Below are 26,423 nucleotides of genomic sequence, written 5' to 3' on the forward strand. Positions count from 1 at the left end.
ATGAACGAAAAAATTGACACGATCGTATTTCAAAGACAAATTTACTGTTCATTGCACTATGTAAATAAATTACCTTCACTAGAACATGTTTTGGTTGTCCTAACTGCTGGAGATGTGTATTGACCATTTCTTCTTTTAGCAATATATTTTCTGGTAGGTTTCCGTGTCCTGGCAGCCATGTCCACTACAACTTTTTCTGGTGTTGATTCATTATCAGCTTGCTGCACGACGTCTGCAATGGTAAAAGTACAATAATATGGTCACCATGGAAGAACGTTGTGACGTTTAAAACGTCGCCAAGGCAAAATAGGACTAGGAGGATGCTGAAGTTGTAGACACAAAGTACGCATCTAGGGGAGAACTTGAGCAATAGCCGTCATACGACAGAGGCAGCCGGTATATTCATTGAAACTCTGTTGCTCGCAATTTATAAGACGGATACACAACTACATGGCACTTTAACAGTATTCAAAAACAAGACACACAGCACTGTATAAAGCATGAAAACTAAAGGTAAGTGTAGACGAGGATATGTAGAATATAAAAGATGTGATTTTATTACTGGCAAAAAAAACAAGTAGTCTATAGCGCTTTAAAATAATAAAATATTTTCTAACAACCATTTAGTAAACTTTTCCACAATAAAGTGGATAATATTAAGAAACGTTTGTATCAAATTTTACTTTCTCTGGTTTTAAATTCGCGCTTTTAACTTTATATAGAAGTCACGTGTTTCATTCAGTTAAAGGTCGTCGCTAAGTGGCGAAAAATCGAAAGCTTTAAATTCGTTTGAGTACACGATATCACAGGCCATGTGGTCCATATAAACAATACTAGGAATCAACGATAAATCTTCAAATTCTTACATGGCTGCAATGGCAGAAGTCAAAGGTAGGATTTTTCGTTACTGTTAATTTTTATCTTCATTTATTTCAGTTTAAATAAAATCGTATTACAATGGACGCTTTCAATTTAACATTTAAATACTTTATTAATCATCTATTTTTTATTAATAAAAGCCATTGAGATCAATAAAAAGATAAACGATTTAATAACTGGGAAAGTTATTGTTATATCAAAATCAAAATTTGTAACACTTAAATGTTGTTACACAAATCTAAACTTGAAATATTTTTTGGATTTTTTTTGAACAGTCAGTTATTTGATATTTGAAATATAATCACAATGCAATGAGTATACACTACTGTAATAGCTTATAATGGATTAAATTTTTAAACCAAACATGCTTTTCAAATTCCAAATTTGATTATCTTACACTGTACAACAATCGATTGAATAAATTAAAGTGTTTTTTAAATAATTTAATTGAACTGATCTGTATTATACATTGTACAATAAAATTCTCATGATACCGTATGGCAATTATATTATATAATATAAAACTTCATTTATTTGAACAACACCTGTTACAGAAAGTATTCTAGTTTACTTTGCAATTTGGTGTGTCATTTTCTGGGACTACATATACGTTACTATTTCATTTATTTCTATCCCTAACCCTAAAAATAAAGGGATGATAGATACTTTCTTGGTTTTAATCTACTTCAAAATAATAATGATACGATACATATTCCGTGTTATCATATATCCATATTTTTGAAAATTGTTAACTCGTCGCAATAAATCAAATCTTCCAGTTATAATGCACATTTTCAAACTTTTAAAATTGAAATCAGGCAATGCAATAATAACAGGTGCGGATCCAGCTATTTTACCCAACCCAAGATAAAGTGAGGGAGTTCCAACCACATGTCCCTATTCAAATGCATTGATCGTCTCAAAAAAGGGGGTCCGGTCCGGAACCCCCCCCGGATCCGCCACTGCAATACACAATGAATACATAGCGTATGTTCTTCTCAACTATTGTATTAATCCATAAAGTTTATGTCTATTTTAATGACAACTGAATTTCAAATTATTGAATACGGCAAAGTTTGTCATGGACAAAACAAGATTTATAAACTCACTGATATAACTGCATATAAGATTTCATCAAACATTTAAATAACAATCCAAATCTTAATCTACAAATTTACAGTTTCGACCCATTAAACGAAAACAAGTAATGTTTATGGGTCGTTGTTTCTGAGCGAGCACCGTGAATACATTACTAAGTTGATCGCAGTAATATGATTGACACTTTAATGTAATGATCTAATAACTAAATAGACTGTCAAATTATCATTTGGAAACATGAACATTTAGAATAAAAGTAACTTCACAACCATTGTGCGAGACAAGAAGGATCTGTCAAATTAGTTAACGCGTGGTGTAAGAAGGGGGTACTGGAAAAAAGACACATTCTCACATTTACAAATGGCATATCTTTTTAATGAATGGCGTTCATCACATCTTGCAATCTTCTAGATTGCCTTTCTGTCCCGTGTAAAAAACAAAACACATTTAATTTTAGTCATTCGCGTTTTCGAAAATTAAAAGTATATATAACGAAAATACAAGAAATACAACCGGTATTAACAGATTGTCCTTTTCTTCTTTAGTTTGGCTTTGATTCCCCAAAAAACTTTGAAGTATGCAATTCCCAATGTATTAAATCCCCACATCCATTTTGCATCTCTTAAATACTTCCTAAATGATCCGATTAGAAATGACAGACACTAAATGATGACATTATGTAGAGGAACAATTGTGAAAAGTATTAGGACCTTCAAATACTTCCTAACACATTCAAAAGACATTTTTTTTTCTGTTTAAACCATTTTTTTCTATTTGTCTCCATGTATAATCATCAACATTTCATTAGTTAATTTCACTTTTTCTAAGGAGAAAATCGAAGGCACTCTTTCCGAAGAGTGAAAGAAAAGCAGGCCAATACACTTCCAAATATACAGGAGCGTAAAGGATCACAGGACGAGAGCGACGAAGGTGATCCGTGTTTAGGATATGGGATACATATAAATATAATATTCACTTGCACGGTTTGACAAATATCATCAAGATCACTTCAACGCCTTTATATTAAACACAAGGGAGGTGTTGCCAATCACGGAGTCAGAAACTCAACAACAAGTTAAAAGCAAAAGATATCTAGAGATGAACCAAACTTGGCGTGGAGTATTAACCATTGAAATGGCAACTCTTTACCCCCCCCCCCAAAAAAAAACAAAAAAAAACCAACAACACCAAAACACAAAAACAACAAACAAACAAAAAACCAACAAACCATCAAAACACCAAGGGAGACATGATATAGATATATACGTCAATTAGAAAGTGACTCAACGGCAATGAAAAGCATAGGTCATGGATGCCAATGAACGGATTGTCGTGAAGGTAGCTTATGGTTCACACTAAACAAATACTGAATAACCCGTTTACCGACAACATACTTGTTCTTCCGCGTCAGTAAAACATTTGTTGAGAACTATTTTCTCCGAGAAAGTCAAAAGTTGAGAACCTTAAAAAGTTAATAGGGTTGTTAAAATATAAAGCAAGTTTGAAGTGCATTGTACCTGTATGTGTGTCATTTCACTTCGCCATATAATCATTATTTTTTATTGTTTAGTTTATTTGGTAATAATGGAAGCATCTTATGTTTGTTTGCACACTCAATAAAACTATTGTTTAAACAATCTTCTGTGATCAATTTTAATAGGATTCAATCTTATAGCTTGAGTATATAGTTTGAGAAGTTTTAGGCGAAAGTAAACCATTACTTTTCATTTATTGAATACTATTGTCCTATCTAGAGTTTGTTTGCATTTTTATTCCAAATATCATACAACTATTATTAACATATTTGATCTTTAAATTAGTGTTTTGATGTTTAAAATAAAGTGGCATTTACCATAATCTCTTAGATGTCAATAAAAATCATAATTGCATTTTAAATTAAAAAAGAAACTCATATGATAGCGTATTTATCTTCTTTTTAACACAAGAGGAACATAATGATTTAGAAAACATCCCACCGTGCGACAGCAAGATGCCATACTACAGCAAAATATTCTGACATCCCAGATATTTTCTTCACAGAAAATGATATATAATATACATATATGCAGAAATTTTAATCAGAAAATTATCAACCTTATATTTAAAATTCTGAATCCCAACGTCCTGAAAATCCATGAAATATTTTCCACTGGACAATAAGTAAACAACAACCAATCTCCACTCCCATTTTGGTATAATTTTGAGATCCCTCTTTTCACCTTCTATGAACTGCAATATTTTCTTTCCACCTGAACTGTACGTCTACATTTTCATGAAATAAAACAACAGAAAAAAGGTTGTACTGAAGACGGGAAGATTAATACACAGAAATGGTAACATTAATCTGAGTTGTCTGCCCTTTATACCCAAAACGAACAAGGAGCGTGTTCCTATCCAACTGAGTTTTTGAAAGTCATCCAAGTACCTATAGATATGTGTATTTATTTATTTGATCTCTCTCTCTTTACCATGGACAGACAGATATCAGACGAAGACCTAGGGTTATCAATCATGATGAAGTACACGCGTACCATACTGTTAAGATTCTAACTATTTGATCACTTTGTCAATACTATAAATGGAGGTAAATAATCTGAAGATTTCAATGTTGAGACAAAAATTATCTCGACTTTGACACCTCGACGAAGTTACCCTACAAAGTATTGCTGATTAAGACATTTTGTAGAATGTACAGGGGGTCCTGATAAGGACTGCTACTTTAGTACCAAATCTAATTTCTCAAATATTTTGCTTATCTTTGCCACGGACATGACAATATAAGGCCAATGTTTTGATCATTTGAATATAAAAAAAAATGATAAGTTTTGTAGATTTATATAGATACCCCTATATAGTACATTAATATTTAGAGGAACTTTGATAAACTGCCAAGCTGCTTCGTGTTTTGCATCTTTTTACAGCAACAGAACGAGATATTTTTACACATAACTTTTTTCTAAACATGCTAATGTACTCGATTAAAAAAATATTTATTAAGGCCCTTCATCAATTTACCAAAAATTATATGTTCTTCTTAGTCATTGGAATCAGTATCATTATCCTAAATGACTTCCACTGGCACCAGCCGCAATGCTTATTTGCAGTCGGTCCACACATTCACAATCCTCCTTGAGGCCAGTGCTTAGAGCTGGTAGACTTTTCTATAATTTTAATATAATATTTACCAAACGTAGTCTCAGAGAACGTAGTACACTACACTGTTATAATCTTTTGAGACAGAGCAGTGTGCGTTATATCAATTGAATTTATTGACTAAATACATGCACTACGAACTAACTGTGTTCTCGGGCCAACCAGAAGGAGGGTGCATGCTACCGATGTCAGTAACTTTGAGAGGATTTTCCATCTCGCTCGGTCGTTTTATTTTATATTTAAATTGGCATACCCCTCTTGAGCCGCATACCTGTGTTGGATTATATCACCTAGCCGATCAAAGACCGACAGAAATTAGGACGCAGACAGTAAAATCAATATCAACAAGTATATAGCTATTGAATAATTAAATCTTTAATATTCCCTGACAATTAATAATAGTATTTATGCCAATTAGAATGATTACCTAAATAAATGAAATTATAATATCAAACTTAATAAAGTTTAGAAACAATCAGATATATCAGCAAGTTACACTGTTATAATATTCTCTATAAAACAAGGGTTTAAACATGACTGTTGGCTTTTTTTCCTCCGTTATATCAATCTTATATGTATATAATACACAGGATAAATATATATTTGAAAGCATCTGCACTCATTAACAAGTTATACATCCACAAAAGCACGCTCACTACACATGGTGATGGTACTTTCGGTTTGTGAACTTTCCGTTTTAAGGTTGTCTTTTTGGGTCTCGTTTAAGGAAGTTGTCAACATTATACTTATAGAATATATTTATAGTACATCTTGTCTCGGTATATACAATAAAACCAAAAAATTAAATAGCTTGGACTTGGAATATGTTCTACATAATTAACGGGTTGAGTCTATCAACAGATCCATCGAGATGATATTTAATAGTCTTAAAGACGTGTAAAGTTGTGAAGACTTTGAGTCAGTCTTCCGTGGGAAGGAGTCTTCTCCTAAACATGACGACGGTCGATATCATTAATGAATTAGGCCCAGAATTCTTTGAGTGTACGTAACAGTGGAATATAAGTTTTATTTCGAACCCTAAAAAATAAAATTTCAATTTCTGTGATTCAATAAATATGCATACATCAATTTGCTTTACGCTGATTTCTTTTTAATGGAATAATTCTCTAGTGTTTCGGTTAATGACGAAATCAAAAATGCATAGAAATAATGTGTTTATATTATATATTTTGAACTGTCGCACATATTTTTTCCATTTTCGTTATTTGGATAAATAATTTACACCATTTGTTTTTCTTTCTGATTACAGTGGAGTATGAGAGAATTCGACAGTCTGGAAGGTAAGTCTTCTTATACGTAGATATAGAGTAGCCGTGTAAAGTTATCCCCAGTGACAACAATTTAGGATCAAAGCTGATGGCAATTAAACTGAATACATGTTTATGATCACTTTTTTGTTTAAACCTCCCCACCCCCGAATCTCCAACGTACTATATTTCCCCCGTCTGAATGTGTACATGTTACGATGGCAAACATACCACTGGCCGTGTCAGACAAACATAAAATACCACAATTCATTTCAGACAAAAAATACTATTAATCGTGTCAGTCAGACATAATATACAATTAGTGCCAGTCAGACATATAACATACCACTGGCCGTGTCAGACCGACATAACATACATTTACCACTGGCCGTGTCAGTCAGACAAAACATACCACTAGTGTCAGTCAAACATAACCTATCACTGGTCGTGTCAGACACAAATAAAATACAAGCAGTATCAGACAGACATACCACACCACTGGTCGTATCAGTCAGACATAGCATACCACTGGTCGAGTCCAACATAACCTATCACTGGTTGTGTCAGACAGACATAATACTATTAGTCGTGTCATTCTGACATAACTATACCCTTATCGTTTTAAGCAAATATAATGGTTGGAAAGTTGTCTCATTTGCACTAAAACCACATCTTTTGATATCTATAACATACCACTAGTCGTACCAGTCAGAAATAACATATCGCTGGTCGTGTCAGACATACATAACAACCACTAGTTTCAGTCGGGCATAATCTATCACTGGTTGTGTCAGACAGTTTTAACACAGCACTGGTCGTGTCAGATAGACACACTATACCATTGGCCTTGTCAGTCAGACATAACATACAACTGGGCGTGTCAGACAAACATAACATACCACTAGTCTTGTCAGTCAGACATAACATACCACTGGTCGTGTCAGTCAGACATAACATACATCTTGGCATGTCAGACAAACATAACATACCACTAACCGTGTTAGTCAGACATAACATACATCTGGGCATGTCAGACAAACATAACATACCACTCACCGTGTCAGTCAAACATAACATACATCTGGTCGTGTTAGACAAACAACTGTCTTTAACTGGCGCGTACGCAATATACTTCTTTTTTACAATAGTATAGGGCTCAGCCATGGGATATATTTGTTGAAATATGTCATTTACCTTTAAACCATCATCCATCCACACTATATATATATATATATATATATATATATATATATTCTGTCTTCTGTGTGTATTGTGTGCATATCTACGGATACAGACAGATAAAGTGATTAAATGTTGTTTACGTAACGACAAGTGGCAAGTATTTCATTCAAATTCCGGACAAGAATAAATTAACAATAAATCTAACAACAAGGCTCTATACAAAGTGGTCCAACTGCGATGATGGAGTGGGAGTTAAGAAAACATTGGGTATGTTGGATAAAAGCCTCGGGGCAAACCATCTACGGACTACGCAAATACCTGTTGCACATGTTTTGTCACGTGTAGAATGCGTGGCGCTTTTGCATATACGAAACACCAGGAGCCCAATTTCACTAAAAAACTTACGACTAAGATTAATCGTAAGTATACTGATGTGTTTATGACTTAAGACCAATCTTAGTCTTAAGTTTTTTTTTGAAACAGACTTCTGGATTTAAAGTTGAGTTGAAAGTCCCAAATGACAATTATACAGTCTGCAAATTTGAACAAGGCAGTTCAATGGAACTATGTGATTTTGATTCTTAAACAGAGTGTCTCTTTTGACAACAAAACATTATAAGTTCTTTTCCACAAAATTCAATCTTAGCAGACCAAATAACATACATGGCAGAGATTTGTCAAGTCTTTCCTTGGGTAAATATAGGCATTTATATTATTTGCTTATATTTGAATATGTAGAAATTTCTAAACCAGATCAATATTTGAAAAATTAACTTAATGATGCGTCAAACGGAAATGTATTGTACTAGTATACAGTTTTAAAATTCTATTCGTTTAAATGAAATTTTAAATCAGATCGATAACATATCCACCTTTTAAAACAGTCTCTTCAAATAAAACAGTCCAATTTATTAAATGCTATTAAACAAAATCAAAATCCATAAAATAACAATACTGCCATTCTGTAGTTTATATATTGTTTAACGACACGGTTGGACAGTAAACAATATATTACAAAGCATATACAATTTCATCACCATTGTATAGTAATTATACATTTAAATTATTAAAACATTAATATCATATCTAATTAAAATTTTTGATCTGTTGTCTGATAAATTGCACTGATTAGTCTTCAAGTTTAATATGAAAATTATGTAAAGTTTGAAGTGAACTGCTAAGCGTTGCTGGGGAGCATCGTATGGGGCGACAGAAAACGAAGACGTCGGAGACGTTGGTACTTCCGCCTATCAACCAATCCCAATTTCCGAGTTTGAATAATCAGAGCACGTAAGTATAACTGGAATTGCAACTTTTAACACAATATTTCAGTAGCTGCCTTACTAATGTTGCATGGTAACATAGCTATTTACACCTGCTGTGAACATATTTTTCGTGAAATCGACAAACACATTTGAAAGAATGGCGATTCTTCTTATAGTTGATAATTTAACATAATTATATGATATGTATCATTTGTCCGACACTATCCAGTGGTTTGGATCAATAATCTGACGCTTTCCAGTTTTATGTTGTTTGTCTCAAATGATCCAGTGGTACGTTTCGTTTTCTACAACGATAAACTGTGTACATGTTTATACGATCCGGTGAACTCGATTCAGTGGTAGTTTTTTGTCTGTCTAAACTATTCATTGGCATTTTCCGTCTGTCTGACATCAATTTGTAAGTACTAAGTGTCTGACACGATTCAAAAGAATGTACCACTTGTCTGACACAACTTATTGGTATATGTATATGGGACAAGTCTGACTCGACTAAGTTATTTAACCAGCTTTGTGATAACAATTAGTGGTGTGCTTGACCTTAATGGTTCGAGACAGTTGTATGCATCATCTATCGGACATATGTTTCAGCTGTCTGACATGACGCGTTAATGTGTATCAGTTACTAGTAACTGGTTCTCAGTTGAAAACTAAACTTTTATTCATAAACGAAACGTTAAATTCAAGTGGATTCCAATTTGTATATAAGCTGTAAGACATATCTTGGTGAAGTGTACCAGCTGACACTGCACGCCTGAGACATAACTTGGTGAAGTGTACCAGCTGACACTGTACGCCACATAACTTGGTGAAGTGTACCAGCTGACACTGCACGCCGCATAACTTGGTGAAGTGTACCAGCGGACACTGCACGCCACATAACTTGGTGAAGTGTACCAGCTGACACTGCACGCCACATAACTTGGTGAAGTGTACCAGCTGACACTACACGCCTGTAACTTGGTCAAGTGTACCAGCTGACACTGCACGCCTGTAACTTGTTGATGTGTACCAGCTGACACTGCACGCCACATAACTTGGTGAAGTGTACCAGCTGACACTGCACGCCACATAACTTGGTGAAGTGTACCAGCTGACACTGAACGCCTACTTGGTGAAGTGTACCAGCTGACACTGAACGCCTACTTGGTGAAGTGTACCAGCTGACACTGCACGCCTACTTGGTGAAGTGTACCAGCTGACACTGCACGCATGTCTTGTCGGCTTTCTTTCAAACACAATAGTGTGCGAGGAAAGGAAACAGTGTCTGTCACTATTAAAAATGTTTATTTGTTGTCTGGCACGATTCAGTGCTGTGCATGTTCTGTGTTACAAAATTTATATGGCGTATATTAACTAAGGATTTTCTTATCCCAGGCATAGATTACCTTAGCCGTATTTGGCACAACATTTTGGAATTTTGGATTATCAATGCTCTTCAACTTTGTAGTTGTTTGGTTTTATAAATATTTTGATATGAGCGTCACTGATAAGTCTTATGAAGACGAAACGCGCGTCCACTGATGAGTCTTATGAAGACGAAACGCGCGTCTGGCGTACTAAATCATAATCCTGGTACCTTTGATAACTATTTACACCACTGGGTCAATGGCACTGCTGGTGGACGTTTCGTCCCCGAGGGTATCACCAGACCAGTAGTGAACACTTCGGTGTTGACATGAATTTCAATAATGTGGTCATTTTAATAAATTTCCTGTTACAAAACTTTGAATTTTTCGAAAAACTAAGGATTTTCTTATCCCAGGCATAGATTACCTTAGCCGTATTTGGCACAACTTTTTGGAATTTTGGATTATCAATGCTCTTCAACTTTGTACTTGTTTGGTTTTATAAATATTTTGATATGAGCGTCACTGATAAGTCTTATGAAGACGAAACGCGCGTCCACTGATGAGTCTTATGAAGACGAAACGCGCGTCTGGCGTACTAAATCATAATCCTGGTACCTTAGATAACTATTTACACCACTGGGTCAATGCCACTGCTGGTGGACGTTTCGTCCCCGAGGGTATCACCAGCCCAGTAGTGAACACTTCGGTGTTGACATGAATTTCAATAATGTGGTCATTTTAATAAATTTCCTGTTACAAAACTTTGAATTTTTCGAAAAACTAAGGATTTTCTTATCCCAGGCATAGATTACCTTAGCCGTATTTGGCACAACTTTTTGGAATTTTGGATTATCAATGCTCTTCAACTTTGTACTTGTTTGGTTTTATAAATATTTTGATATGAGCGTCACTGATAAGTCTTATGAAGACGAAACGCGCGTCCACTGATGAGTCTTATGAAGACGAAACGCGCGTCTGGCGTACTAAATCATAATCCTGGTACCTTTGATAACTATTAACTGTATTTAGCAAATTCATTTCCTTTTACTTTTTCTTACAACTTGACATTACATTTATTTCTTAACGGAAAGTCTCTATGGCTATCAATGTAACTGTTCTTAGTTGACTTATGAAGGAGGAAATATAACACCGGTACGTTGACTTTTCTAGTCGTTTTGTATTTCAATACCTACACATTCCACTTTATACGTTTGTTTTACATTTTGTACTTTCATTTGTAGAGACCGTTATAAAGATCTTTCAAGACCGAAAGAACAAAAAATAGAATGGTGGACAAACGTTGGGTAAGTACGAGTTTATAAATATAAAAAAATCTTTCACTAAATCTCTGGACCCCATGATTTGAAATATTGAGTAATAACACAACAGCGACTGACTAAGTGCTTTTTTTGCAATGCCATTATGGTAATTTATTACTTTAACTTTGAAGCACACCTTAAATCATGTTCTCTTTTCCAAAAACATTTCCTCCTTTTAAAACTGTATTTAAATATTATCACTCTGTTCTAAACATATGTTATATATTTTCTTATAATCTCAAGATTAAAACTCGGTTACCGTAATTTTACAATAGTTATAGAGATCTAATGAGATTTAATAAATTATTAAAATATCTTCTCAATAGTCTGGTGACAGGTATCAGATTTAAATCTTCAATTAAAGCTGATATCATTATTCAAGGAACTATTCAGAAAACAATCGTTTAAACTGTTATAATATCTTAGGAAAACTGTTTTAAAGTGATTAAATACACCGTTTAAGATTTGAATTTAGCAATGCAATCAATTGAAATCCGATGTAACACTATCATTTGAGTAACTGTACTGACAAGGGAGTGCTAACCATTCCCAATGTAATATCTGACGTAACACTATCATTTGTGTAACTGTACTGACAAGAGAGTGCTAACCATTCCCCATGTAGTATCTGATGTAACACTATCATTTGAGTAACTGTACTGACAAGGGAGTGCTAACCATTCCCCAAGTAATATCTGATGTAACACTATCATTTGAGTAACTGTACTGACAAGGGAGTGCTAACCATTCCCCATGTAATATCTGATGTAACACTATCATTTGAGTAACTGTACTGACAAGGGAGTGCTAACCATTCCCCATGTAATATCTGATGTAACACTATCATTTGAGTAACTGTACTGACAAGGGAGTGCTTACCATTCCCCATGTAATATCTGATGTAACACTATCATTTGAGTAACTGTACTCACAAGGGAGTGCTAACCATTCCCCATGTAATATCTGATATAACACTATCATTTGAGTAACTGTGCTGACAAGGGAATGCTAACCATTCCCCATATAATATAGCCTCGAATCATCCACAAACATCGTATTTATTGCATAACAAAGCTCTGGATTACTGACACTCTTATCATTAGACAAATACTATGAACTCAGTAGGAGCTTCAGACCCAAGTCTACGATATATAAAGATGACGTTAGTGAAAATGTAATACTACTTTATTTATAAACTCCATACGGAACCGATATGTATATGTTACGCTAATGTAAAGCGTAAAGCCTTTCATTATATCATGATTTTACATAGTTTCTAAACCTTCACAATACAGCGAAGATGTCACAACTCTTGTCAAATTAATATGTTCGTATACTGGCATTAGAAAATGAGACAAAAAATGCTTCTTAAATGATACCTTTGAAAATAATATTAAAAAGATCTAAATAATCACACAAAAAAATAGCTCAGATCAAAGAAACATTAAATTTGAGTTTCGTTTTTTTTTTATGGTTTGCCATATATATTAACTCGAATAATTTATTTTTTATATTTAACTATGGTCTCTGATTTATACTAGTAATAGTCCGAAAAGTACGGTTTATCATGGATCCATACAGAAATAGGGTTTACAAAGAATCGTGACAGAATTGTGGTTTTTCGGGAATCGGCACTGAACAATTAGTTCATCATAAATCTTTACAGAACTATCATGGTTTATCGAGAATCGATACAGAACTAATGTTTATCGAGTATCGTTACAGAAATATGGTTTATCATGAATCGTCGGTTGCCGAAATATTGTTTATGATGAATCTTTACAGAACTATGGTTTATCATGAATCGTTACAGAACTGGGGTTTATCATGAAACGATACATAAGTATGGTTTATCATGAATCGATACAGAACTCGGGTTTATCATAAATCGAAACTGAACTATAGTTTATCATGAATCGATACATAACTAAGGTTTATCATGAATCGTGACAGAACTATGATCTATCATGAGTTAATAAAGAACTGGGGTTCATCGTGAATCGCTACAAAATATGGTTTATCGTGAATTGCTACAAAATTAGGGTTTATCATGAATCTGTTCCTGATGTGGCTTAAGAATTTCTGTAAATTTAATGATTTTTGAAACTTTCTAGAAGTTAAGTATTACTTATTATTTCCATGTTATTTCCCTACTTTCAGCCCAAATGTGAGTTGGGGAACACAGGAAATGATGTGGCCAGTGTCCAGAAGTATACCAGATGCCACTGATCGAGTTAAAACTTTAGCCTCTCCAAAGAAAAATTTCCAAACAGGTCAAAGTTCAGGAAGGTAGGAATGAGAAAGCAGCGTTAATGAAATTTCTAGCATGTCTAGTATAAATAACTAAAACTGTAGTTTAACTTTTCACCTGGTTATTACTCAGATTAAATTGGGACCAAAAATAAAATACAAGTAGAGCAGTTTGTCTCTGTCTGTATTTAGTCTTAAATGTTCGTTGCTAAGATTAGTTCACTTTAAGATTATGGTATATTCCAGTACACAACAAAACTTAATGTGTATTGAAAATAGTACAGATGTAGAGGATTAATTAAATCTGTAATCGCCTTAATATGGTTTTAATATCGAACATGGTGACTTTTTCAATGGAAGTATACAAAGTTAGATAAAAGTTTAATGGCGGACGATGTAAAGTTTGATTATGAGAATTGGATCGCTTTCATTGTTAGGAGATTATGAAGAGGAAATTGAAAGACCCCCTAACTGGGAACGCGTACGATATTTAGCTAAACCTAAAGTAATCAAGAGAAATGGGTCGTTCTATCGTGCACAGTAAGTCAAATAATTCTATTTACAAACTAACAAAAAAATCCATTATCAAAACATCTAAGCATGATAGTTCTAGGTTTCCATGTTTTGTAAACGGAACTTTTAAATGCGATAAAAGAATTAGAAACAACTAATTTTTTTCAGAGAAAATCTAGGAGTTTATTGAGTTGTTTTCTGTCAATCGTCGTTCTAGGCCGTACGCCGACCTATAGTCACTGATAGTTGCTGAAATTTACCTCATTTGGTCTCTGGTATATGGATAGCTATCTTATTGGCAATCATACCACATCTCTTGTAAATCTAAATTTTGTTTTCATTTTAGAGTGTGTCATTTTTTATCACAATTCATCATGTTCAACACGATATATGCCATTAGTGTAACAATTTATTTTTAAACCGTTCACTGCAGAGTAAGAACAGTAGGTTACCTTAATTTCAATATAAATTAATGTTTTGTGATCTGTTATTTTTTCATATTCATTTTTGGCAAGATGTTACTAGTATCCGTCTTCATTCGGACGTGGGCTTGTGGGTGTCCGCTTTGTTTCTTTTTTTATAATTTCATAAGGGAAAAGGATAATAAATTTGTCATTTGACAAGTCTCATAGTATATGTCTGTTTACAAATTTGTTTCAAAATGTTCTATCTTGATTATATTTGGTCAAAAATTATATTCTAAGTAACGGAAGGGTAATGTTTTGTTCTTCAGTCAAAATTCTTCCAGGAAATCATGCATTGAATGACATTGATTTCAAAGCAATTGGAAATGTACAATGCTAACATGTTTTCATAATTCGTTTTGAAAAGGTGTTTTTTTTAAAAGAAAGTAGGCCTTTAAATAGATTTTTATACCATTTCTACAGCTATTTGACGTTAACAATCAACCCTAATAACCAACTAAAACGTATTAAAGATCAAATTTGGTTGGTCGGAAGGAAGGAATGGGTCAAATTTTTAAGTGGAAGCCCTATATATATGGACAATTCAGATGATATTTATTCTCAAATAAGCTCAATGATTTGAGAGATTTGTTCAAGTGTATTACTTGATGAAAAGTTGAGGTTGCAGATATGGCAATCCCAAGATTTGTTCTGTTATTGAAAAAGAAAATTTTGAAAATCATAAATAAATTCAAATCCATTGGTAATATCAATTATTAGTGGTCCACATTTACCTTAGTGTTGGATTTAAAAAAAAAAATCATTTGGACAAAATTTAAGCTGCATCTGGACAATGGGACAGTGACAACCGACTCTCTAAAATCCCTTTAACATACTTGTTGGATATAAGCATTTTACAATTTGAACTGTCATGTTTTGCCACTATTTTCCAGGCCACTGTTTTACTACAGCTGTGGACGAGCTTCTATGGTATGGGAGCTAAAACCTTTACAACAACAGGCCAATGTTAGGGTACAAGAACTTTCTAGATCTAAAGAACTACACAGAGACCACCGAGAAAACAGGTAAATAATTCTTTATGATCTTAGTATTTAAAAGTCTTAGCACCCTTTGTAGCACCTCACTTGCTTTTGGAAAGCTGTATAGTAAATCTTTCAAATTGAAGTTGTTAAACAAATTAAAAGCACGAAAAAAGTAGGAGATCCTTGATTTTGAAAAAAATAAATATATAGCAATGTAGTAGTCATTAACCATATTCCATTTTAAGAAACCTTCACATTGAAGTTTGCAGCTTGAAAATCATTTTGGTGAAGGATTTCTCTAGAGTGCAGGCACATTTTCGGAGGCTGTTTGCTTGAGGGTTCCGTGGTTTTTATGTCTGATTTTTATTGGATCCCAAAATAGGTTTTTTTATTCAACACTGGTATTAAAATGAAAACGTGAGAGTTACAAATGTGTTTTGGTTATATATAAATACACTGTATTAAAGTTTAGTTAAACAAAATAATTCCATTATTTTCATCCTATCTGAAAAGGTTTTGGTAGTCTTGGGATTATTTTAATTTATAAAAATAGACATATAATGAAATCCTCGATTTAAATAAAATAAAATTGCTTTACATATAAATATATTTTATTGCTACGCAAATTGATCTTTATTATTGACCTGATTTTGTCTTTACTTCTAACTTATTTTTGAACAGAGAAAACGTTTACTGGAGAGATTATTACAAGTACATACAACAGTAGGTTATCGTTGTTATATATTGTCCAATAATCTTATTTTAATATTATAGCTGCTTTAAAATAATAGTTACGTTTCCTATACGAAGAGTCTTCACCAATACATAAATAGACTCATCATAGATACCAGGTACGCTTGACGCACGTGTCGTCTACAAATGACTCATTAGGTACGAAAGAATAAAAAAAGTTTAAAGTGACAAATTAAGGCTAATATATATAAATATTAGAATGCTATTACCATGCGTCTCATAAGATTTGTCTCAAACTGACTGTTACAGATAATAGTAAAATAACATTCGTAATTTTATTTTCATGCTTTAAAACAATGGCCTAATGCTAGCAACTTATTTAAGTCTTAACCAACCATGTAAGACAAATAAACAATGAAATTATCAGCTTCTTGATAAGTTTCAAGTCATTTGACGGAACCAACATACCATTTAAATAAAGAAATCCATTCTGTGCATATAAAATTTCTAGTCTTAAAACTAGATGTGTCAAAGCGACACGAAAAGCCCGTCTCAAAATGTTGAAAAATCTGCAATTTCAATAACACAAATATGATGGAAGTCTCACATGTCAAAAATCAGCTCAAAATCTGGAGGCGTATCTATAGAAAAAAAGTCTGTATAACTGTGATTTTCAACAATTTTCAAAGTTGTTAACCCTTAATTTAGCGGAGCAAAACGAAATTCAAACCTGATCTGCAACTCATCAAATTTAGCTAACATACAACCAGATGCTCCGCAGGGCGTAGGTTTATACGACCGCAGAGGTTGAACCCTGAACGGTTGGGGCAAGTATGGACACAACATTACAGCTGGATTCAGCTCTAAATTTGGATTGTGATTAAATAGTTGACACAGCATAGGTTTCTGACACAGAATGAATGTGTTCTAATGAACTTAAAATTTTTGTTTTCTCTTAGAGCAATTCACTATGCTGTTGAACATTAATTATCCTCTCAAAGAAATGTTTGAAGAAATTTTCTTTTTTATTTATGAAATTTCAAATGAGAAAAATTGAACCCAATTTTTTGAATCACATCCCCCTTTCCCTTATTCCAAAACTAATCTCAATTAAAATTTCTAATGGAGTTTGCAACAATAACTACTCATTTAAAAACATCATAAAATATTAAGATGTAAAAAAACTGCTTGTTATCACTGAATGGTAAAGATTATTTTAATTTATCAGTTGGTAGTAAAAAGTGAATATACATTGTATATTGTATATAACAAAGATTTAAGTTGATTCTGGACAAAGAAAGACAACTCCATTTAAAAAAAAATCTTGCTATTGCACAATATTTTGCAAGTAGATATTTCTTGCTTACTATTCTGGACAAAGAAAGATAACTCTAATTAAAAAAAAAATTGCCATTTCACAATATTGTGCAATTAGAGATTTCTTGCTATTGCGCAATACTGTGCAATTGAAAAGACTTGCTATTGCACAATACTTAATATAATAATTTTAGATCCTGATTTGGACCAACTTGAAAACTGGGCCCATAATAAAAAATCTAAGTACATTTTTGAATTCAGCATATCAAAGAACCCCAAGATTTCAATTTTTGTTAAAATCAGACTAAGTTTAATTTTGGACCCTTTGGACTTTAGTGTAGACCAATTTGAAAACAGGACCAAAAATGAAGAATCTAAATACACAGTTAGATTTGGTATATCAAAGAACCCCATTTATTCAATTTTTGATGAAATCAAACAAAGTTTAATTTTGGACCCCGATTTGGACCAACTTGAAAACTGGGCCAATAATCAAGAATCTAAGTACATTTTTAGATACAGCATATCAAAGAACCTAACTGATTCATTTTTTGTCAAAATCAAACTAAGTTTAATTTTGGACCCTTTGGACCTTAATGTAGACCAATTTGAAAACGGGACCAAAAGTTAAGAATCTACATACACAGTCATGACAATTAGATTCGGCATATCAAAGAACCCCAATTATTCAATTTTAATGAAATCAAACAAAGTTTAATTTTGGACCCTTTGGGCCCCTTATTCTGTTGGGACCAAAACTCCCAAAATCAATACCAACCTTCCTTTTGTAGTCATTAACAATGTGTTTAAATTTCATTGATTTCTATTTACTTAAACTAAAGTTATTGTGCGAAAACCAAGAATAATGCTTATTTGGGCCCTTTTTTGGCCCCTAATTCCTAAAATGTTGAAACCAAAACTCCCAAAATCAATCCCAACCGTTCTTTTGTGGTCATAAACCTTGTGTCAAAATTTCATAGATTTCTATTCACTCAAACTAAAGTTATAGTGCGAAAACCAAGAAAATGCTTATTTGGGCCCTTTTTGGCCCCTAATTCCTAAAATGTTGGGACCAAAACTCCCAAAATCAATACCAACCTTCCTTTTGTGGTCATAAACCTTGTGTTAAAATTTCATAGATTTCCATTCACTTTTACTAAAGTTAGAGTGCGAAAACTAAAAGTATTCGGACGACGACGACGCCAACGTGATAGCAATATACGACGAAAATTTTTTCAAATTTTGCGGTCGTATAAAAATTCAGCCCAATATCTGAAAGCATTTAGAAAAAAAGTCCGTAAAATCCGATTTTTCAAATATTTGTCAAAGTCCAAAGCCCAAAATTACAGCAAAAATTTGCCAAGTGAAGCAAAACTTAAACTTGATCTGTAACTCATCAGGGGTAACTCACATACCAAAAATCAGCTCAATATCTTAAAGCGTTTAGAGGAAAAAAGTCCATATAACTGTGATTTTCAACAATTTATCAAAGTCCATAACCCGTAATTTTGGCAAAAATTAGCCAAGCAGAACAAAACTTAAACTTGATATGTAACTCATCTTGGTTAAATCACATGCCAAAATTATCCCAATATCTGAAAGCGTTTAGAAAAAAAGTCCGTATAACTGTGCTTTTTGACAATTTATCAAAGTGCACAGCCCGTAATTTTCGTAAAAATTAGCGTGCGGAACGAAACTTAAACTTGATCTGTAACTCATCATGGTTAACTTACATACCAAAAATCAGCCCATATCTGAAGGCGTTTTGAAAAAAAACTCCGTATTATGGTTTGTTGCGGAATGACGGAATTTCAGAATTACGGAATTACGGACAAGGATAAAAATATACAAAAAAAAAAAGTAAGAGCCAATGCCACGATTGTATTGACGTCATAAGCATTTAAAACTAATTCTATCAAAATAAATGTGATATATCAGCACGTGACTAAATGCAGTCTGAATATCAATCTTTATCACAAAACCCATATTGCCTTTATCGTGTTTATTCATTAAGCGCAAAGTTTCCTTAGGATTTTACCAATTAAAAACTGCCCTTCTAAATTTTCTCATATACTCATCATTACCATTCAAGAAGTTAAATTTACTAAACATACCTTTTTTGAAAATAAATACATTGGGTTTTTAAACAATGATGTCATGATGTTTTAATCAGTTTCAATGTTGCTTACTGTTTTTCTTCTGGGTTTATTTAAATTTGAGTTGAATTTTCACATTTACATCAATATTAATCATTTTTGAAATTTTGCAATATTGCTGCATGCTATTAACCATTGCCCTAATAGTGTGATTTTAAAAGCTATTTATATATTAATGGGTCTATTCTCGTATTGACAATTATTATATGTCTTTAGTGCTCAAGTAATCTTTGTAAGAATCGTAACCGTTTAACCATACAAGTTTATTTGCAAGAATTGTTTCTTCTTGTTTCTTCTGACAAAGCAAACAAAGAGTTAACCGGAGTCAAGAAGGTGATTTTGATCAAGAACATTGAATGGTTTTTACAATTACATTATTTTATTTCTTATTCCCTGATGCACAAATTTAAGAGTGGAGAAATTCCTTCTGTATTTGATATTTCTAAAATTTTGTAAATGATTTGAAGACACTGCTTGACATCTTTTGAAGAGCCGAAGATGTTGTTTTTTCCATTGCTTGATTTTGTGATCAATTGTTTATTATGAGTAGTATTTTTAGGATGCCTATTATGTTTATTGCTTTTAGTCAGATATACATTTTATTATATAGCTTATACACCAATATTAATATGTACGTGTATGTATTTTGGTTTCCAAATATCGTGGGAGTATTCTGATTGAAAATTAAATTCCAACATATGCTTTCGTTGTTTGATTTTGTCATGTCAGATATGGAATTTTTTTGTGATTTTTTTTTAAAAGTTTATGAATCTTCTAGCAGACCTAGGAATTTTTCTGTTTTGAGATCTATTTCATGCGATCATTATTTGATATATACTTATCCTTATTTAGTTAGTTTATTTCATATTTTAGAAGGGAATATTTATACAGCTGTGGACGTAATACACCAATATGGCTTGTCGGTAAAGGGGCACAAAATGCTGAAGACCGGCCTCGAACACGACAATTAGCTGAACCTAAACAGCCACCTAAAGAATATGAAGGAGCACGGCAAATAGAAACAATTATACCAAAACCTGCCTTGAAAGGTGAACCAAGCGAAAGAACCCAAAGTTTGTCTTTCCCCAAGAAAAGACCTGAAGGACCATTTAGGGATCCTGTATGGTCGGTAAGCATATTAAAAAAATATATACATTCTCTTATTTAGAGATAGATAACTATGACGACATGATTAAGAATACTATTATCATAATTCTTCAGATAATTACTAGGATATCTACATGGAAAGATTGGTTTTATAATTTAAATCAGTTTTTTTTAGCATCATGCCATGTTTGATGTATTTTTATAGAATAATGGCATTTTTTATTTTGAAACTGCCTTCATCAGCAAGAAGTCAAGCGAGCCAGCAAGGCAAATTTGTTTTAACAATATGTTTTTGGTTAAGAATGTGAAATCAAATAAAATGTAATTGTAAGTAATACTATTTGACATTGATATGGTCATATCTATAAATTAACTGTTTACAACACTTTGATTTTTTTTTTAAATATTAAGGCTTTTCTATCTCGGAAATAAATTACCTTAGCTGTGTTTGGCAAAACTTTTAGGAATTTTGGTCCTCAATACTCTACAAGTACGTACTTTATTTTGCCTTTTTAACGTTTTTGAATTCCAGCGTCACCGATGAGTCTATGTAGACGAAACGCACTTCTCGCGTAAATACAAAATTTAAACTCTGGTATCTATGATGAGTTTATTTACACATACACATTGTTGTGCTAGTTGTTTGGTTGTATCAGATACATATATACATGTGTATATATGTTAAAATTGAGAAAAGAAATGGGGAATGTTTCAAAGCGACAACAACCCGACCATAGAGCAGACAACAGCCGAAGGCCACCAATGGGTCTTCAATGTAGCGAGAAACTCCCGCACCCGTAGGTGTCTCTGGTTGTATGAACGACGTCTCATGCATTTCAATTATAAATGGACGCGGATAGGCATGAACAAGTGACGTCATTGCCTAATATTTTCGAGTATCAGGTCCTGTCCATGATATAGAAAAATATTAGACAGTAAGATCAGAGGGAAGATGTACAAATTGCCAATAAATGTAACAATTATCAATTAATTGATTTAGTGCATCGTTAATCTTCATCATAACTCAATGGAAAGTCTTAAAAAAAGCAATAATTATACTCATTTGATTTTTTTATATATATTTATGTTTTGAAAGCTCAACAATTTTAAGAATAATAAATTTTTAACTACTAAGCAAACTTTGATCATATGTGAAACAAGTCTAGATTTTTATCTACTGTTTAAGCTATATATTTTGGATATGTAGATATATATTATCTTTTTTTCCAGGTTCCTGTCTCTGCAAAGAATGCATCTGCAACTGAACGATGTGCTGAACTAGCTAGATCAAAATCAACTCCCGATTCCTATCAAAAACCAAAAGATGAGATGTGGCCCGTTTCCAAAGCAGCAAGGCGTGCCACTGCAACTCCTCGTGTGGATGAACTATCGAAACCTATAGTTAGAGCGTCTATGGACCATGTGCAATTTAATCCTGATGCATTCTTAGTTAAAGAAACTGCTCTGAAAGGAGTTGTTCCCAAACGAATTGAAACACTATCTAGGCCAATAGATAGATAGTTCGTTAAATTATTTTTTTCACATTGGAAACAGTATTAATTATTTATTTATTAAGATTTTGGAATTGTTACCATCACAGTATTATTGATGTTTGTTGATACATGTAAAGTTTTAAAATGTTTTCAAAGGTGCTATCAATCTGTATCTGTGTTAAATATTTCAATTCTATGAAGCATTTTCAATGGAAATTAACAAAAATATGACATTTTGGAAAGCACTTTGAAAATATTTTAACCTTTGGAATTATTCATGATTGTACAAAAACCTTTATAAGCAACATATTAAGTGTAAAATATTACAAGATTTCTATTCAACCAGTTTTTCTTTTCAAAATATATACCAAATATGCACATGCAACTGTTAAAATATATGTTTTGTCTTGGTAAAACTAAGGTGTAAATTGCATTTTACAACCTGGCTTGAAAAGGATTTTGATTTACACTAATCAGTATTACTTCCATGACTAGGAAACATATGATAGTTGTTTTAGAATAAAATACCATACTTTTTATGTAATAGATCATGAACAGAAAGGTTTAAAGTCTAGAATATTGACCTAAGTATTATTTTTTTTATTCTCTGAACAGTGTGGGTGTGTCTGCTACATGCATTTTGCTAAATCATTTTTTTACTATTATTACAATTGGTCTATCAAGAACTGCCAGAAATTGTCATCATTCTAATGTTCGAACTTGAATCGTATGTGTTTAAATGCTTCTACTCTATAATAAGTGGGGACATTTTAATAGTCCCATGGTTAAATTGAAATAACCTCCTACAAATGACTTGGCAATACTTTTACAAAGACATTGTCTAAATCTGTAGAAAGATGAGCTTTACAGTCACTGCTAAGTAAAACTTCATACCTATAAATATAGCTTGTACTTAACATCCCAGCAAATTTGACATATTAATTTTCTGGCAATCTAATGAACTATCAACATTGTCAATATTGTGTAATAAATGTTTGACAATGTCAATATTTTGTAGTAAAATTAATGACATTGTAAAATATTTGCCATTTGTTTGCCATCTTATTCAGGTTCAAATCATAGTTTTTGTCATGCTGCAATTTGTTATTTTCTTTGCACATGGTTTAGGTTTAGTCTTAACATCTATTTTATAGTTTTTCTCTTTGTGTATTTCTATGATAATTGAAAATAAATCTGCTGTTGAGCAATGAGTTTTGATTTATTCCGATGGTTTTGTACATAAACCAATCAAGTTGTGAGGAAAAGAGAACAAAGACTGCCTAAAAATTGATTCAAAATAACAAATCTTTAAAATATTTGTACACAAACAATATATAATGCCTTTACTTGCAAGGTCTACTGCACATTTGGTTCTTAACTCATTAATTGAGGTTTTAAATAGGCTCAAGGGATCAATCCAAATTTGAACCAGGTTCAACCCACCATTTTTTCCTTTAAAAATGCCCTGTACCAAGTCAGGAATATGGTCATTGTTATATTATAGTTCGTTTCTGTGTGTATTACATTATAACGTTGTGTCGTTTGTTTTCTCTTATTTTTGAGTGTAAATTCACATTGCGATAAGACGTGTCACGGTACTTGTCTATCCCAAATTCATGTATTTGGTTTTGATGTTATATATATATGTTATATTTGTTTTTCTCGTGGGATTTTGTCTATATGTGTTACATTTTAGTGTTATGTCGTTGTTCTCCTCTTATATTTAATGCGTTTCCCTCGGTTTTAGTTTGTTATCCCGATTTTGTTTTTTGTCCATGGATTTATGAGTTTTGAACAGCGGTATACTACTGTTGCCTTTATTTGCCAATGCAAATTTTAATCCAAATTTGCCAATGCAAATTTTTCTGCATTAATTGACAAACTATTCCAGGCTATTCCCATGTAGTGATATAAGAATTACTAAAAATGCACTGAAAGGCTAATTATCAAACTCAAGCTCTGCCAAGAATGCATTATGTTTTAGGGTTAACAGTTTAATTCTTTATATATACAAGTCCAATGACATAAAATTCAAGCCAACTTTGGACAAATGAAATACAAACAAACCCATGACAATCAACCTGGCCCTGTGTTAATGACTGCTAGGTTAAAATACATCATATGTTCTTCAATAAGAAATGATTATACAATATACAATGTATAAAGCTCTTAATAGACCTTAATCAAGAAAAATAATGAAAACACTTTAGAGACTTAAAAATTTACCATACACACTCAAACATATAAAATGACAAACAAAGATGCACTGCTTGTTGGTCCTATGACATACTCAGTGTTGAACGTACATTTGTAAAATTTCTTCACTAGTCATTCTGAGCTTTGAATAGAAGTAGTTTGACCATGGAATATTATAAAACTTATCATTACCCTTAATCATGTTAAACCAAACCATAACAAAGGTTGTAGGACTCTATAGTAAACCATTTGAATCTGTCAGATTGCTAGCATAAATAGTACTACAATGTACTGGTCAAGGGTTTAATGTTGGCACATACAGAAATCAACTAATCTTTTGTACTGCTGAATGATAACTGCTGACCAGGGAAGCAGCAAATAGCAATTTTCAAATCTTTTGTTTGACAGGGCTTGGGATGAAACCCATGACCTTCCTAGCTTCAGGCAAGAATTACTTAGACAACTGAGGAAATTCCAATTTATTGAGTTAAAGAAACAGTTTAAATATTTTGGTATAATTTTTGCACTTTAATACCAACAGTTTGGTCACTGCCATTAGTCAGATTTCCGTCCTAAGTCATAAGTTTCTTTGGCAAATGTTTTAAACAAAATTGTCTTTATTTTAAGAGGGTTTGGCATACAATCTAGGAGTAGGAGAAGGTAAAACAACAGGGCAAAAAAAAAACACCACAGAAACCAAATATATCGAAACGGAATACAAACAATAATCCAGCAATCAGATCAGGTGCTCTTGAAAGGGAAACAGTTCCTAACTGGGTCTACCAGTTGCAACTGCCATATTACTCATTTCAAGCAAATAGTAGGTTATAAGTTTAATTTAATGATATCCTTAAAAGACAGACTACACTGTGGTTATGACACTTTGAAAATATTGGTGGTCATTTATTTACCGTCAACTGTATGATGGACTTTTGTAATAGCCAATCAAAGTCACTTTGGCATATTCCAGATTTATTCAAAGGTTGACAAGTGGACAAGTTTATTTGTTCATGGTATTAGCCTCCTGTCAGTATGCGTAATGTCCTTTATGATACAGAAACTTAAACTTTTCTTAAAATAAATGGGAAATGTGTCATTTACAACCACTGGGTTGATGCCAAAGCTGGTGGAGTTTTTATTCCCCCGAGGGTATTACAAGCCCAGTAGTCAGAACTTCTGTGCTGACATAAATTATCATTGATATGCTCATATCTGTAAGTTAAGTGTTTTCAAAACTTTTGAATTTTTGAAATAAGGCTTTTCTACCTTTGGAATCCATAACCGTAGCTGTATTTGGCATAACTTTTAGGAATTTTGGTCCTCAATGCTCTTTACTTCATACCGTAGCTGTATTTGGCATAACTTTTAGGGATTTTGGTCCTCAATGCTCTTTACTTCATACCGTAGCTGTATTTGGCATAACTTTTAGGGATTTTGGTCCTCAATGCTCTTTACTTCATACCGTAGCTGTATTTGGCATAACTTTTAGGAATTTTGGTCCTCAAAGCTCTTTACTTCATACCGTAGCTGTATTTGGCATAACTTTTAGGGATTTTGGTCCTCAATGCTCTTTACTTCATACCGTAGCTGTATTTGGCATAACTTTTAGGGATTTTGGTCCTCAAAGCTCTTTACTTCATACCGTAGCTGTATTTGGCATAACTTTTAGGGATTTTGGTCCTCAATGCTCTTTACTTCATACCGTAGCTGTATTTGG

The 26,423-nt window shown here is 32.9% G+C and overlaps 2 protein-coding genes across 9 annotated transcripts in view; one reads left to right on the forward strand and one right to left on the reverse strand.

Moving 5' to 3' along the window:
- The window catches only part of LOC139521135 (nucleolar protein 16-like), a 38,596-nt gene that overhangs the window by 6,298 nt on the left and 5,875 nt on the right, over positions 1–26,423 (reverse strand). The window contains exon 6 of the mRNA XM_071314447.1: positions 74–232. Coding sequence (XP_071170548.1) covers positions 74–232 — 159 coding nt within the window. The remainder of the gene's footprint in view (positions 1–73; positions 233–26,423) is intronic.
- On the forward strand, positions 158–23,718 carry LOC139521133 (sperm microtubule associated protein 2-like). Of its 8 annotated transcripts, XM_071314439.1 has the most exons (9): positions 771–891; positions 2,806–2,907; positions 6,401–6,431; positions 11,457–11,519; positions 13,695–13,823; positions 15,655–15,786; positions 16,426–16,467; positions 20,784–21,039; positions 22,248–23,718. In XM_071314439.1, the coding sequence occupies exons 1-9, from the start codon at positions 867–869 to the stop codon at positions 22,536–22,538; spliced, it is 1,071 nt and encodes a 356-aa protein (XP_071170540.1). In that variant the 5' UTR covers positions 771–866; the 3' UTR covers positions 22,539–23,718. The 8 variants fall into 8 exon arrangements, with proteins under 8 accessions (XP_071170544.1, XP_071170547.1, XP_071170543.1 ...); XM_071314443.1 differs by lacking the exons at positions 771–891; positions 2,806–2,907 and adding an exon at positions 158–513; XM_071314442.1 differs by lacking the exon at positions 2,806–2,907 and having other exon boundaries at positions 721–891.

This window comes from Mytilus edulis, chromosome 4 (assembly GCF_963676685.1).
Source record: "Mytilus edulis chromosome 4, xbMytEdul2.2, whole genome shotgun sequence".
In the NCBI taxonomy this organism is placed as follows: Eukaryota; Metazoa; Mollusca; class Bivalvia; order Mytilida; family Mytilidae; genus Mytilus; species Mytilus edulis.